Source organism: Carettochelys insculpta, chromosome 10, assembly GCF_033958435.1.
Source record: "Carettochelys insculpta isolate YL-2023 chromosome 10, ASM3395843v1, whole genome shotgun sequence".
NCBI classification, from domain to species: Eukaryota; Metazoa; Chordata; order Testudines; family Carettochelyidae; genus Carettochelys; species Carettochelys insculpta.
The window spans coordinates 37348907-37365953 of NC_134146.1; the positions used below are offsets into that span (position 1 = coordinate 37348907).

Here is a 17047-nt window from a genome sequence, read left to right on the forward strand (position 1 = left end):
GGGAGTAGCAAGCATAGCAATTTCCCGGAGACCCGTCCCAGAGGGCGCCTCAGAAAGCTACATTGGTGAGGTTTGAGCTTCAGCCTCATGCAGTAGGGTTTCAGCTTTCTGTCCTGGGCCTCAGCAAATCTAATGCTGACTGTGCTTAGTGCACCCTCTGAAATGATACATGGAGAATACCCCTACATATCTCATAGAACTGGAAGGGACCTTGAGAGGTCATCAAGTCCAGTCCTCTGCACTCTCAGTAGGACCTATCACCATCACTGAAAGATTTTTTTTTTTTTTTTTTTCCCCGAAATCTGTTTGCCCCAGATCCCTAAGTGACTCCCTCAAAGATTGAACCCTCAACCCTGGGTTTAGCAGGCCAATGCTCAAACCACCTGGTGGCCTTGGAACCTCACTGGAGGACTATTGTTCTAATGAAATAGAAACAGTAAAAATTCTGCTGGTTTTTTATTGTGTTGATTTTTAATCTGAATTTTGGTTTTGTTGTCTTAGCGAGCTCATTGTGCCATCTGCACTGATCGAATTTGGGGCCTCGGGCGTCAGGGATATAAATGTATCAACTGTAAGCTCCTGGTTCACAAGAAGTGCCACAAACTTGTCAACATTGAGTGTGGTCGCCACACACTGCAAACAGTAAGTGAAATTGTCTAGTAACTATGCTGAAACAAAACTTTATAGAATAGTGTAATGCTAACTATGGTTGGTCCCTAAACTCTGCAATCCTGAGGATCTCTGTGACAATCAGACAGCAGCCACATAGCTGCACCCAATATGCATATTTATGCAAAATAAGCATACACCCTTGTCTGTTGATTGTGTCTGTACATTAATGTTACTTACCACTTGCATAATGCTTTACATATTCCAAATGCCACAGGACTGAAAAATTCCTTACATACTGCTATTGAGTAGGTATCTCTCCACTTTGCAGATGGGAAAATCTGAGGCACAGAAGTTTGTGTGGCCAAGGCCACGCAGTGAGTCAGCTATATTTAGTCCATTGTGTTAACTAAGAACACATTGCTAACTTCCCCATTCCCATTCCACCCCTTTCCCCCAAGCTCCTGCCCTTCTGGAGCTTCCTGTTCACAGTGCTCCAGAAGTGCTGGGAGGGCGAGGACAGAATTGGTCAGCAGGGCTACCCGCAGGGGAGAGGTGTGGTGGTGGCTTGGCTACTGGTGTGTGCCCACTCATTTTTCTCTGTGGATGCTTCAGCCCTGGAGCACCCACAGAGTTGATGCTTATGACTAAGAATTGCCTCTTAGACATCCTCAAAATGTTGCAGATCAGTTTGACTTCACCCTGCAATTAAGGAGACAACTACAGTGCCATCTTAGGAATCCAATAAGCTGTTATTTGGACATCCCTGAACTAGTCAAATGACTAGTAAGGCCATGTGAACTTTTCTTTGTTTTTTTTCCATTCCTACTGCTATATTTTTCTGTACAGAAGTGGCATGCAATTTCAATATCTATTTGAATTATGAAATTATCTAGATCTTTAGAGAATTAGTAGGCTAGATCCCAAGTAATTACCACCTTCTTCCATTTCTGGTGTAATTTTTTTCTAATGAGGGTAAGTCACTATTCAAACAACTTATGAAGATTCACTGTAGATTTTTCAACACTGAAAATTTTTAAAATCAAGATTGGATATTTTTCTAAAAGACGAGGTCTTGGAATTATTTTGAGGGTGTTCTGTTGCCTGTGTATACAATACATCAGACTAGCTATGGAATCTATCAATCTGTGATAACTATTTGAATTATACCAGTATGCATACTGTTTAGTTTAACTTCTAAAATTTAAATTATGTTAATCAGCAAAAAATCATACACAGTGGTATAAAAAGTGAAAGGAATAGGAACTGGAGTCCTTTGATTAAACGTGGCTTTGTCTGACAAGGAGCATGAGTTTCAGACTTCAAGGGACAAATGCCTGTGCTCTTCCATGTTCAGTCCTAAACATACAATTGTTGCAAACTGTAATAGGCAAGTAACAAATCTTTACTGTGAATGTTTGTAGGAGCCTGTAATTCCTATGGATCAGTCATCAATGCACCCAGATAACATAGAACCAGGTAAGATGAATAAATGTGTTTATATAAAGTTTTTGAAATTTCAAGAAGTTTAAACTGAAATTCTGTATTTCAGAATTAATTATTTGTTAATAATTAAAAGCATGCCAAGTGAACATACAGAATAACTTTAGTGTGGTAGCCATGCTGTTCCCTGAATTTTAGAGGCACAAGGCGGGTGAGGTAATACCTTTTACTGGGCCAGCTTCTTTTGTTGAGAGACAAGCTTTTGAGCTACACAGAGTTCTTCAGGTATGGGAGAGGTTCTTGGGGGGTTTGTCTTCATGTGCAGCAGCACAGCTATCCCAGTGCAGCTGTGTTGCCACTATAGTGCTTCATTGAAGAAGGTATTATACCTTCAGGAGGACACTTCCCATCAGTGTAGTTACTTAATCTCCCTGAGAGGCTCTCCCATCAGCATAGCACTGTCTGCACAGGTAGTATGGTCGTATAACTGTGTTGCATAGGGGTGTTGATTTTTTTCACATCCCCAAGGATGATGATGATATACTGGTACAGAGCTGTCGTGTAGACCTTGCCTTAGATGGTTACAGCTCAATACAAGATTAAACAGATAACATAGTATAAGTAGTTAGAACATATTTTAAGGGACCATTTGAAATGAGCTGACTCATTAACAATCCTGTAGTTATAGGACAAAAAGGAATAAATCATAAGTCTGCTGTCAGTATTAAGATCATGGATTTTTGTAACATCTACCATAGATGTGAATTTTAAATCCCTCAGACTTGAAAGTGTTTTACAGGCTTTCTTTCTTTCTTGATGAGCACTGATAGGTCAGAGTGTTTAATTTGTGAATTGTTCACCCACAGATGATAGGGTGTACTGGATGAAGTATACTATGTTGTGATAGACATATGTTGGAACCATGTATTTTGAAAAGTGTGTTGGGGTGTTGTTGATCATTGTAGCAGTGGAGATGTCTTTGGGTTTTGCATCTCTTGTTCTAGCAGGGCCTGGTGCAGTTTGAGTTGGTGTATCCTGGTTTATTGGGAGGAACTTGCTTCTGGTGAGGTTGGAGCATTTTTTCAAGTCTGGAAGACGGGGTTGAAGAAAGATGGGAATTCCATCCTGAAAATCATGTACAGGTTGTAGCTGTTTGATTTCCCCATATGGGCTCCATTGTGAGATGAAAGGTGATAAGTAAGGATGGAAAGTCAGGAAGGGTTTCAGTTTGTGAATTGAAGTAGGTTTCCTTGGGGTATATGGGTGGGGTGTCCTTGTTTGGTAAAGGGTTTTTTCCTAGACTTTCTCCTCAGAACATATTCTGTGATATGAGTGCCTGGATGTAGATAAGAGATTTCTTGGTATGTTTGTGTTGGTCACTCGATCTACAAAGATATCTCTGATCTGATGGTTTCTTGTGTAAAGGTGTCTGTGGTTCCATTGTTAATGATGACTGTGGTGTCCAAGAAACTTGATGCTAGCATGGGAGTGTTTCAGAGAGTTTAAAGGAGGGGCAGTGGTGGTTGAGCACAAAAATAACATCCCTATATCTCAGGTGTATCGTTTTCATGGAATGTTTATGTAGGGTATCATGGTTTGTATTAGTTTTGATACTTTATGGGGAACCCATTTTGAACAGCTATGAGGAGACCGTAACTTATTCTGTTCTGGTCAGGGAAAGATACCTATTTTAAGCCAGTTTTATTTACATGCATGTGCTCAGAACAACTATTTACCGATGTTTTAGATATGCACCTCTCTGTAAATAAGGTAACTCTCTTCAAAACAGTTGACCACAAGTCTTGTAGTCTTGTAGACTAACACATTTATTAGGTGCTGGAGGGTTGCTTGTTTGTGAAGCTACAGACTGACATTCCCCTAGAGTATCTTCAAAACAGTGGGAAGGTTGTGGTCCTGTATGTACAAATATAGAATAAAAGTAACTAATAACATTGGAGTGATATCTTTTATGCTGAAATCAACTTAGGCTGCGTCTACACTATGAGAAATTTGGTTTTTAATAAATTTGATAATTTAACCTTGATATTATGAATTTGAATTGAGCGTCCACAAAATTTCTTGAAATTTGACCCACCTTTTTCCATTTTCAGTTTCTGCATCCCCATTGCTCTGTGCAGGTTTTACAGTGTGAACATTGTATTGTGGGTACCTATCCCACAGAGCCTTAACCCCAGTTGGTTGTGCACATTTTATGTTTGAATCCCAGAATTCAGAGCACCAGTAACCATGTGGAAACAAACTGGAGATTGCATCATTTCCTGCTGCAGCATGCCAGTGCAAGCATGGATCTCCAAATCTTTCAACTTACAACCCCCACTGGCTGTCACACAATTTTGCCTTTAATTACAAAGCTCAGTTATGGTTCAGTGTTGTGGTGATCATGACAATGACAGCAACGGTGTGGAAGAGCAAATCTCCCAACTGTGGTCCAAGAACTCGGAGGTGTTGGCTGCCCTGGATGCACTGGAGCAGTGGTTTTGGACTCGTGAGACCAGCACACACTGGTGGGAACACATCATTTTGGACTTCTGGGATGATAAGCATTGGGTGCAGAACTTTGACATGCTCAAGTCCACTTTTATGGAACTTTGTGATGTTCTGGCCCTGCCCTGAAGTGCAGCAACACAATGAGGCCAGCTTTAACCATGCAGAAGCAAGTGGCAATCACACAGTGGAAGTTTGCAACACTTGACAGTTAGCGATCAGTGGCAAATCAGTTTGGGGTGGGCAGATCAACAGTGGAGTCTGTGGTGACGCAGGTGGCCCATGCAATCTATCCCCCTTCTCTCAGGAAGACTGTGACACTGGAAGATGCATGGGCCATAGTGGATGGCTTTGCTGCCCAGGGATTTCCTAACTGTGGTGGGGCAATAGATGGCATGCACATCCCCATCAGGCCCTGGACCACCTGGCCTCTGAGTATAGAAACAGAAAGAGCTACTTTTCAATGGTGTTGCAGGGCTTGGTAGATCACAAAGGTCGTTTCACCACCATCAATTTGGGATGGTCAGGGAGGGTTCACAATGCACTCATATTCTGAAATTTTGGACTGTACAGAAAGCTCCTGGATGGGACTTTTTTCTCCGATCAGAAAATCGTGATGGGCAGCATGGAGATGCCTATTGTTACATTGGGGGACCCTGCTTACCCTCTGCTCTCTTGCCTTGTGAAGCCCTACCCAGGAGTCCTGGACCTCAGCAAGAAAAACTTCACTCACAAACTCGGCAGATGCAGAATGGTGGTGGAATGTGCCTTTGGCCATATAAAAGTGAGGTTCAGATGCATATTGACCCATTTGGACCTCCCCACCCACTTCTAGCATGCCGAATACTCACCCAAACGGTTTGGTCCATGGAGTGAGGGGACTGCCATGGAGAGGACCAATTCCAGGTCTATGGTGAAGAGCTCTGGGTTGTCTAGAAGAACTTTCTTGGTCCCCTGCTCATTGCCCCCTTACTCTTTTCTGTTGCCCTCTTCCTCTGGGGCACCCAGGTCCTCTGGGCTCACCCCGAACGCCACACCAGGGCCTCCAGAACTATCATAATTCAGACCGGGTGCTGTGGTGGGGTCACATGTGCAGCTGTTCATAATAGTGGCATGTATGTGGAGCTGCCCCTGACCACCGGTTGGCTTCCCATACTTTTTGATAGGCCTGCTGGGGTTCTTTCACCTTCACCCAGCATTGCATTGAGTCCGGGAGTAACCTCAGCAGTCATCGTGTGTGACATCTGATCATAGATTGCCGTGTTTATCTTGGCCACCCAAAGTCTCTTTGCCACTGATTGGTCTCCCTAAATCGCAAGAAGATACAGAATCTTCTGGTGGATCCACACTGGGGCTCTCTTGTGACCCTGAGAAGTACTAGACAGATCCACTACCGTGTGCGCTCATGGTTGCAGTAGATGGCTAACGATGCAATTGCTACTGATGCAGTGAGGTGCGATGGGCAGAGACCTTTTTTCTTAATGGGCACCCTTTATATTTGCAGAGCGCTGGGTGCTGCCGAATTCCAATTCAAATTCTAATTCAAAGTCAATCAAAAATTCATGGGCTTCCTGTGACCTTCCTGCACACCTGGATGGAGAGCAGCTTACAAGGAAGTGGCCATACATGGAAGGTCATTGCGTAGCTTTTAGGGATACCTACAGGACAGACTGTTCTGGAGGCTAATAAATTCAAATTAAGGACATGGTGCTTCCACATGAGCCTTTATTCAAGTTTTTAAATTCAAAATTGACTCTGTACCCATCCCGTAATATTGATATTTTGTTATCAGTATTATGGCTCAATAAATACAGCTGTTAGTATTAACTAAGAAGACAGTGATGTTTTATTATCGAGCTGGCTCCATCAAATTCAATTTCTATCTTGTAGTATAGACACAGTCTTAGAGTGGTATCTAAGTAGAAATAATAATATAAATAATTGGAGATACACATCTCCTAGACCTGGAAGGGACCTCAGGAGGTCATCTAGTTCAGTCCCCTGCCCTCTTGGCAGGACCAAGCACCATCCATGACATCTATTTGCCCCAATCCCTCAGTGACCTCCTCAAGGATTGAACTCTCAACCCTGGGTTTAGCAGGCCAATGCTCAAACCACTCTTCTTTCAAACTTGTATCTAGTCAACTTCTTACCAGTAAAACCAAAATTTATCAGACACTCAGTCTTGTTTCTTGTCTTTACCATTATTTAAGTCTGCAGATATTGCATGAGATCAGCCTAGATGACTTCACAGATTTTAGATGTTAAAATCTGAACTTGCAGTATTGTATTATGAATGAGTCTTAACATGGGGTGAACTGGTGTCCAAAGCTTTTAGGCAATAAACCTACTCTTAAATTAATTGTTTTTTGTAGACTATTTACTGAAGACTTTTCTGCTACACTCTAATCCTCTATTTTAATTGGTCTACCCTTCATTTGATATAGTGAATGCCTTCATTTTTCTTTTGCTTGTTTTTTTAGTGATTCCATATAATCCTTCTAGTCACGAGAGCTTGGACCATGTTGGTGAAGAAAAAGAGGTAATGTGTTATAGAGCATTGCAACCTAACTATTCAAAGGTCTTGAAGTGTATGTCGGGTCTCTCTTTAAAATCTTAGCAGCTTTAAATGATATTGAACTGAAACTTCGCGCGTAGGTAATTAGCGCATAAGTCACTGAGACTATGGCCCCATAGCAAAGTTATTTCAAGAACTATTTTGAAATAACTTTATTAGCCTCTACACCCAACACATGCTATTTGGAAATACATTCGAAATAGCAGGCATAGTATTTTGAATTTTGTAAGCCTCATTGCAGGAAGAATAACATCTATTTCGAAATAGCTAGTTTGAAATAAGCACTGTTAAGACATGGAGTAGTGCTATTTCTGAAAAAGCCATAATGGCGCCCAATGGCACTATTTTGAAATAAGCACTGTGTGTCCGGACATGCTATTTTGAAATAGCTGGGTGCTATTTTGAAATGCATTCTTGTGTGTAGCTGTGTTTTGAAATGAGCTATTTTGGAACAGCTATTCCAGAATGGGTTATTTTGAAATAACACTCTTCTGTAGCCTGATGTAACTTGTGTACAAACTCTAATTAGTCCATTTGTGAAACAGTTTGTGTTCAGACACAATCTAATATGTGGGATAAACTTTAATATGAAACTGAGAGATGAGTGAGTAAGCATTTTCAAGTACAAAGCTGTTCTTAAAATATGGGAGAATAATTAGTAATTGCTGCAGCACAGTAAATGAGCTATTTGAACCCATAATACCCTAAAAAAATCTGCAGTTACCAATATAATATTAACAAGTTTGGTCTGATGTGTTTTAAAATCTTTATTTATAGGCAATGAGTATTAGAGAAAGTGGCAAACCTTCCTCCAGTCTGGGCCTTCAGGATTTTGATCTACTCCGAGTTATAGGAAGAGGTAGCTATGCTAAAGTACTACTGGTTCGATTAAAGAAAACTGAACGCATTTATGCAATGAAGGTTGTGAAAAAAGAGCTCGTCAATGATGATGAGGTAAGCAATGTTTCTATCGCTGTACTAAATTCTTTCTTTAGAAAGAATTTGCCCATAATACTCATAGGAGCTAAATTTGCATCCTTACTGTAATTTCACTCCATATGCATTATGCTATTGAGAGCTTATAGAGCAGGCTCTCAAATTTGATAGTTTTTCTTGGTAAGTTGGTGTCTGACCGTAGCTCTACCTTCCTTTCTTTATCTTCAAGTTTAATTTCTGTAATACGCTTTATTTGTATCCCCTCAGAAAATCTGAGTAGCCATATTCTGTGCCAGATAATCCCCCTTCTGTAAATTTTGATAAGTTTCTTTCTTTAGTGCACACGGGCCAACACTCTCTGGAGACATCCACTAATCTGGGCTCTCAGGCAACTGTATTTCTTACTAAGTTGAAGTAGGAGGACCTATCAAGTTACATCAGTGCAGGTGTCCTGTCTGACTTTTACTAACAGAATGCCTTATTGCTGGCTATGAGATACAAAAAGTTAATTCTGTCTGATTTTTTTTTATTTCCCTCTGCTGAATTTGCAGTACGTGCTAGTTTTCATGAGGCTTTTACATGCTCTAAAGTCATTGAGAGATTAACATGGAACATCACAATGCTAGTGTCAGTCACACTTAAACAAAACTTTCAATTTGTATAAGCTTTTGTGAAAACTTTGATTATGGCTTGAGCATCTGCTTTAACATAAGGCATTTAGTTACATAGTAAAGGGGGTTGTGTAAACAAGGCACTAGACAGTAGGCATGGAGAAATGTCCATTGCAACTGAAGGTGTTACATGTGATGCACTGTAAAAGAAATATGAGCGAGGGTCTGCAGACTGTGAACTCTTGGATCTGTTCCTATCTACTTCATCTTTCTTTGCCCCCATTTCTCCATTTTACAGATGAGGATGATCGTCCATTTAATAATGAACTATATTTGCAAAAGGAAGTAAATTGATACAGGTCTATCTTAACAATTTACCCTAAAACTAGATACAAGACACACATGTTTGTGTCTGAATGATAGTTTAAATAGTATCTGACTTAGGAAGTGCAAAGAACAACATTTTGGTTTTCTAAGCTTGGAAATGTTTTTATAAATAGGATATTGACTGGGTACAGACAGAGAAACACGTCTTTGAACAGGCTTCAAATCATCCTTTCCTTGTTGGACTACACTCTTGCTTCCAGACAGAAAGCAGGTAAAGGTCAGAAGCTAACAGAACAGAAGTCTTTTTTGTGAAACTATTCCTGACATTTTTAATATTGGCAAGTATTCCAGGGAGCTATCCAAATATTGAATGCAGAATAATATTTAAAATCTGTGGCACTGTAAACTGTGGTGATATGTAAACAAAAGAATTCTGAGAATAAGGGAGTGTGAAGGAGTGAATGCTTGGTAAAGAAAGATCCTGTCCTGAGCATAGGATGTGGGTTTATAGAGGAAAAAGCCCAGTATGGGAGAAAAGTAGTAGGAGCATAGAGAATGGCATATGAAGAAATAGGATTAGATGTAACGGGCTGAGGTTATAAAGGGCCTCAGGGAGGGAAAGGCACTTGAATATGATGTTAAATAGGAAATAAATGAAGGAATTCAAAAAGGAGTTGTGAGGTGGCAGGAAAGATGTTAGTAGTGGTATTTGATAGCTTGGCAGTGAGAGAGAAGGTTAAAATAATAAGGAAAAAGATGACCAAGGTACAGTCAATGGCCTAAGCAGCAACGATAAGCCGTGTCTACACATGCACGCTACTTCGAAGTAGCGGCACTAACTTCGAAATAGCGCCCGTCACGGCTACACGCGCCGGGCGCTATTTCGAAGTTAACTTTGACGTTAGGCGGCGAGACGTCGAAGTCGCTAACCCCATGAGGGGATAGGAATAGCGCCCTACTTCGACGTTCAACGTCGAAGTAGGGACCGTGTAGTCGTTGCGCGTCCCGCAACTTCGAAATAGCGGGGTCCGCCATGGCGGCCATCAGCTGAGGGGTTGAGAGACGCTCTCTCTCGAGCCCCTGCGGGGCTCTATGGTCACCGTGTGCAGCAGCCCTTAGCCCAGGGCTTCTGGCTGCTGCTGCGGCAGCTGGGGATCCATGCTGCAGGCACAGGGTCTGCAACCAGTTGTCGGCTCTGTGTATCTTGTGTTGTTTAGTGCAACTGTGTCTGGGAGGGGCCCTTTAAGGGAGTGGCTTGCTGTTGAGTCCGCCCTGTGACCTTGTCTGCAGCTGTGCCTGGCACCCTTATTTCGATGTGTGCTACTTTGGCGTGTAGACGTTCCCTCGCAGCGCCTATTTCGATGTGGTGCCGCACAACGTCAAAGTTGAACATCGACATTGCCAGCCCTGGAGGACGTGTAGACGTTACTCATCAAAATAAGCTATTTCGATGTAGGCTTCACGTGTAGACGTAGCCTTAGTAAGGAAACTGCATTTTGTTTATTTTGTATAAGTGTGACCTTGTGGAAGACTGGATATGAGTGGGAAGACATACACAACAATGGGTAAATGAAGAATTGAGTTTAGTTATGGGGAATCATGAGGAAATGTAACTTTAGCTTTGAAGTTTCAGATAAGCTTTGAAATGTCTAAGGCAATGAAAGGCGCTTTTGGACTAAGTGGTGGGATTGGGTACAGAGAGGTAGATTTGGGAGCCATTTACATAGTGGGGGTGGGTAGGTGATTCAGGCGTAGCATTCATTATTCAGTGGCAGAATTCTTAGCCCAAAAGGAATTATTTTGGGAAAGTTCTACAGAAGATCAGGCTCAATGCTCACAGCAGTTCCTTCTGGCCTTGGAATCTGAATAATTATATAGAACACTTAGGCTGTGGCTATACTACCAAAATAACTTTGAAGTTGCTTACTTCCAGGTGCACCTTTGAAATAAGCAACTTTGAAGTTAACAACAAAAAGTCTTGTGGCACCATATAGACTAACAGATATTTTGGAGCATAAGCTTTCGTGGGCAAAGACCTGCTTCATCAGAGGCATGAGTAGGGAGCGTGGTTTCAGGGGGTATTTAAAGAGTGGGGTCCCAGTAAAGGGGGAGGGCCAGAGCTGACAAGGTCTATTCAGCAAGGTGGAAATGGCCCAGTATCAACAGTACTTATCAAAAGAGGAAAAAACAAGTCAGATCAGACAGGGGGATGTGAGCCACTGTCAGCATCTAATGAGGAGCTATCAACACCCAAAGCAGAGAAACTGTTTTTGTAAGCTGTGAGCCACTCCCAGTCTCTGTTTAATCCATGGTTAATGGAGTCAAATTTGCAAATAAATTGCAGCTCAGAGATTTCTCTCTGCATTTGATTTCTGAAATTTTTTTGTTTTCAGAACTGTCACCCTTAAATCTGCCACTGAGTGTCCAGGGAGATGGACACAAATCAGACATCAGGAACGGTCATGCCTGGTGAGGATTTGTTTAAGGTTGGCAGGCTGTCTGTAGGCAAGAACGGGCCTGCCTCCCAAGGTCTGTGAGAGTGAAGAATCACCCCACCATCAACCTCAACTAACACGACTACCTCTCTGAAACTTTGAAGCTGAGCATCTACACACACCCTACTCTGAAGTTACACTTTGAAGTAGGGCACTACTCCATTCCCGTAAATGGAGTAAGGACTTTGAAGTTGGGCTTCCTACTCTGAAGTTAACTTAGAAGTAAGGGAAAATGTGTGTAGACTCTCTGCTGGCTACTTAGAAGTAGTGCTTGACTTCGAAGTTAGTTCTTAGTGTAGACACACCCTTACAGTGTTAAAGAAACTTAGAAGCCCTGGTGGTTTGGGAACATAGGAAGGTGAATTACCTTCCTTTAGCAATAAAGGAAACCACTGGGACAAATTTTATTGGAATATTAATTAGGTATTGAGAAAGGCCTTGAAATATGGAGACATGAGCATAAGGGCTACATCTACACTAGCCAAAAACTTCGAAATGGCAATGCAAATGGCCATTTTGAAGTTTACTAATGAAGCGCTGAAGTACATATTCAGCGCCTCATTAGCATGCAGGTAGCTGCAGCACTTCGAAATTGAACAGATGGGAATAAGGGGACTTCGAAGTAGCTGGGGTCCTTTTGAAAAGGAGCCCCGTCTGGATGAGCCATGCGGCAGCGAGCCACGTCAATTTCGAAGTGCTGCGGCCGCCCGCATGCTAATGAGGCGCTGCGTATGTATTTCAGTGCTTCATTAGTAAACTTTGAAATGGCCATTTGCATGGCCATTTCGAAGTTTTTGGCTAGTGTAGACACAGCCAAGATGTTGGAATGAAAGTGACCCATTATAATCCATATTATGTGTGATAGAAGAATTCTTGCTAGACCCTGTCAGTTCTACTGTCCAGAAGTTATAAAGCTCTGAGAACTCTTGAGGATGAAAAAGATCAAATGCAAAGCTGAGACGATCACTTTTTGCATAATATATCTTTGTATGTTTCAGATTATTTTTTGTGATAGAATACGTAAATGGAGGAGATTTAATGTTTCATATGCAGCGGCAGAGGAAACTACCTGAAGAGCATGCCAGGTAGGTTTTATTTAAGAGAACATTTTTCTTATGAAATCTACATTTTTGACATGATTCAGCTGTGTGTAGTTTATGCTGACAGCTCCCAACTCTCGAATCTCTTAGGTAACAGAGTTAAGAGACAGAGATGTTTGTGTTTAAAAGTTTTTTTTCCGCTGAGTTCCTATAACGTTAATTTTTAGTGCTGCAGGGTACAGATACTTTTTTTCTGAATTAAAAAGGTATAATCTATAATATTAACCAGAAGTACTTGGTCTAGTTCCACTAGAATGACTCTAAAGTCTAAAGCATGACTATAATTTAAAATTTGTTCATAGAATAGAATTGGCAAAATACAGTGCTGGAAAGGGACCATGAAAAGGCAAAAAGGCTAGTCCCTTGTGCTGAAGCAAGACCTAGTAAACCGAAACCACATCTGTTTGTCTAACCTATTCTTGAAAACCTCCAAAGATGGGGATTTCAGAACCTTCAGTCTCCAAACCTTTTTGTGTACAATCAGCTATCCAGTTATTTCCTATTGTGTCGTTGTGCATTTTGCTTTTTCCCTTCCTATATGATGTACTTTTGTATTTGTCTTTGTTGAATTTCATCTCACTGATTTCAAATCAAATATCTGATATGCTAAGGTCATTTTGAGTTCCCATCCTGTCCTCCATAGTGCTAGCAGTTGCTCCCAACTTCATGTCATTGGCAGAATGATTTTATATATGTTCTCCTCACCCTGTTAGTCACTGCTGCAAATATTGAATAGTACCACACCTAGAATTAACCCTAGTGAGATCCCACTAGATACACCTGCACATTTTAACAATGTACTCTGTAGACCGTATATTGATATCAGATAAATTTTGTTCTCTTTACAATCAGATGTGTGTGTATAAATCTTCCTGACTTTTATCTCTGCAGACTACTTCTGGGATAGGCGGGTTCAGCTGAGTTCTTTTTACTGATGCATCATCACTACTAATAAAATCCTTTAGCCTCAATTTATATCTGTGAAGCTTCAGTGGGGTCATAGGTGTAACTGAGGTCAGACTTTATTATTGCAGCTTGAATTTAGTCCATAATTCTGATATGCAAAAAGAAATAGAATCCAATTTGATTTTTGTCCTGTAGAGTAATACATGTGTGTTTTTGTACTTTATAAACAACTATGACTGAATAAAGAGTCTTGGTTTACAGAGTGGACTTGCACGAAGGACACTTCATTGCTGTACTATTTATTGTGGTGTAGTTGTAATTCTAGTTTAATATATTATTTCCTCCTAGGTTTTATTCTGCAGAAATCAGTCTGGCATTGAACTATCTTCATGAACGAGGGATAATCTACAGAGACTTAAAACTGGACAATGTATTACTGGATTCTGAAGGGCACATTAAACTTACAGACTATGGCATGTGCAAGGTGAGGGAGAATTATTTCCCAACAGATAAAATGTGAAACTTCCTGCTTGGGCACCTCGTAATTTATAGTAGTTTATTAACTGTTACCAACTTGTATATACCTCATATGAAATAGAACAAAGCTTTTTGTTTTCCTGTCTACAACTAAAAGGAGGGAAGAACAAGAAATGCTGCTGTACTCATATATGTGAACCATCTTGCCTTCTGTTTTTCCAACCCACTGTATATTGGGATCTAAAGCTTATAGCAGAATGTAGCAAGATAAAATAATAAACTGAAAATGGAAAAAAATTACATCAGGGTATTACCTCAAACCGTATAGTTATGGCTGTCTCTTATTTTAAAGAGATGAATCCTAATACATGGATTCTGTATATAGGCAGATGGGAACACAGGTTGAACCTCTCTAATTTGGCACTCTGTGGTCTGACAACATCTGTAGTCTGGCATGACTTTAGTTAGCCTGATGTCTGCTTATCATGGGTGTGGCTGAGTTTCCTGTGATCCCATAAAGTTTTGTTGCAGTCACCAGTTCTGGCTCTGAGTGTTCTGTGCTGTTATTTAGCTCTAATTTACCCTTAAATCATATATTATTTTTGCTTTGTCTGTCTGTCTGTCCAGGCAAGTGTCTACCATATTCCCTCCTCCAGCCAGCACAGGGCCTAGCCCAGCCTCCTGCCGGTGCCAAGTTCAGTCCCCTGAGAGGGGGAGAGAGACAGACCATGCCAGCCCCCAGTACCTCCCCTGGCCAGCGCAGGGCCCAGGCCATACACTTTGGATGTGCATTACCACAGATTTCTGTCTTGGACTTTCAGCCCAACTTCTGCTTGCAAGTGGAGCTGCAACAGGTTTGCTAGTGTCTTCAAAGAGCCCAGTAAGCAGTGGAAGTGTTGGCAATGCTGTTAGACCCAGGGGTTTGCAACCTGCGGCTCCAGATCCTCATGCAGCTCTTTAAGGACTTCTTTGTGGCTCCCAAAGCTGTAATTGAAAAGGAGGGAAAAAAATCCTTTCTGATTATTTTCAATAAACAGTGAACATCTAAAAGCCCAAAAATGAACTCATGTCTAGATTGCACACAGTATGTGACTTCAAAACGTTTGATAACTTCCCCTACCATCCTCCAGAAAGAGAGAAGGTTCAGGAGTGAAAGTGAGGAAGATAGCGGTATAAACACATGTGAAGTGTGAAGACTATGTAAAAGGTTTGGCTACATCTACACTACAGCGATCTTTGGAAAGAAGTCCTTCTGGAAGATTTCTTCCGACAGGACTTCTTTTGAAAGTGTGTGTCTACACGCAAAAAGGCGGATTAAAAGAGCAATCTGCTCTTTTGAAAGAGAGCATCCGCACAGCCCCCACTCTCTCAAAAGAACGAGGCAGGGATTGAAAAATCAGGCACCATGGAGGACTGCTTTTTTGGGGGGAAAAAAGGGCCCGCAGAGTGTCTACACAAATTTTCTTTCTAAAGAAGCTTCCAAAAGAAGGCTCTCTTCCTGAAACAGGAGTGGAAGAGCACCTTCAAACGGAGTGCTGTGTTCTTTCAGTTTAATTTAGAAAGAATGATTTTGGAGATGCTCTGCTGAAAACTTTGAAAGAGCCCCTTCTTTTGAAAAATATTTTGAAAGAACTTGCTAGTGTAGACATAGCCTTTGTGAATGTCCTGCAGTAAACGTGTCACATTACCAATTGTGTGCACTGTCCTTAAAATAGGAGTTACAAAAAGTATGGGTTGATGTTATTTATTGACAATCTCCTGTTGACGTGCATTGTGGTTCTTGAATTACTGAGTTTTTTACTGAATTAGAAAAATGGCTCTTCTTGCTATTTTGGTTGCTGTCCCCTTGCTAGATTATATTGGCCTCTGGTGTTTCAGCAAATTCTCTGGTTTGGCACCAGTCAGGTCCTAAGGTGCTTGATACAGAGGTTCAACCTGTAAAAGCTTCCTGGGTGTCTTAGCCAAGAGATGAGTCCACCCCATGGTCTTCTGAGAATGGGAAGTTAGTCCAGTTCTATAAAGGACCTTGGCCTTTCCTACCATACCTCAGTGTGTCCTAGCCAAAACAGAAGTGGCAGCCTTTTATATCAGTCTTCAGAGGTAGGTTATGAGCAAAGCCCTTTCTAAATGGTCATCACTGTGCTGCTGGTTGTTCCTTCTGCACCACAAGAGAACTGTCCTGCATAGTTTTTCCCCTAATCCTCCAGAGGAGTTAAATACTCAGACCAGACATGAAGATAATTCCAGGGGATCAATTAAGGCACTATTTTGCAGGCAAAGTAAATGTATGGGAATGCTTGTGCTACAAAATGAGGATAAAAATTCTTCTAGACACTAATATGGAGAGAGGTCTCACCCTAAAAATAGTCACAGAAAATAGGTCACATAAGGAGTGCCAGCATGTTTCTTAATGACTGCACCTCCCTTCCCCTTTGTAAAACAGAATTGTTTTGCTTTCAGGCTGTGGATATAACATGCAAATATGACCTTGTCTCTCTTGCTGTTGTGAACTTCTCAACTGTAAACTGATTGTTAGACATTAAAGAAAATAAGTTGTATAGCAGGTGCTTGCCAGGAAAATATAATCACAACTTAATACAGAGTGTGGAATTCAACTTTCAAAATGGTGTGTATATTCTGATTTAAATGGTGTTCTTAGGGCAGGTTGAGGATAGCAAGCTGGCGTCTGCTTATATGAATTTTTTCAGTCAATTAAAATGCTTCACAATTAGAATTTAGTCATTCACCAATAGTTCTGGGTCCATTCCCTAAACTGGATCGTCGTCCCAGAAAGTTTTACTTGTGGTTTTTAGGTACACTTGAAGCTCTTCAGTCTGACATCCCTCGGAAACAGGGTATTCTGGATTAAAGAATTTCTCAGGTCTGAGTGTGGGGGGGATAGGATGGGGTGTTTACCTGGCATTGCTCTGCCACATCCCCACCTCCCTTGCTGCTGCTGCTTCTAGGCACCAACTCCCACTGCTATGGAAGTGGCGGGGAGAAGTCTCAGGAGCAGCTTAGAGCCCAGACATGAGCTTGGTTTACCACACTAGCTCTCTC

At 41.4% G+C, this 17047-nt stretch overlaps 1 protein-coding gene and 1 long non-coding RNA gene across 4 annotated transcripts in view; one reads left to right on the forward strand and one right to left on the reverse strand.

Moving 5' to 3' along the window:
* Positions 1-17047, forward strand: part of PRKCI (protein kinase C iota) — a 50091-nt gene that overhangs the window by 22727 nt on the left and 10317 nt on the right. Inside the window, exons 6-12 of the mRNA XM_075004248.1 lie at positions 502-642; positions 2034-2088; positions 7041-7099; positions 7913-8089; positions 9183-9280; positions 12503-12589; positions 13859-13994. Coding sequence (XP_074860349.1) covers positions 502-642; positions 2034-2088; positions 7041-7099; positions 7913-8089; positions 9183-9280; positions 12503-12589; positions 13859-13994 — 753 coding nt within the window. The remainder of the gene's footprint in view (positions 1-501; positions 643-2033; positions 2089-7040; positions 7100-7912; positions 8090-9182; positions 9281-12502; positions 12590-13858; positions 13995-17047) is intronic.
* Positions 14039-17047, reverse strand: part of LOC142018435 (uncharacterized) — a 29007-nt gene continuing 25998 nt past the window's right edge. For all 3 annotated transcript variants that reach the window (XR_012646820.1, XR_012646819.1, XR_012646821.1), the window contains exon 8: positions 14039-14971. This is a non-coding gene — a long non-coding RNA (uncharacterized LOC142018435). The remainder of the gene's footprint in view (positions 14972-17047) is intronic.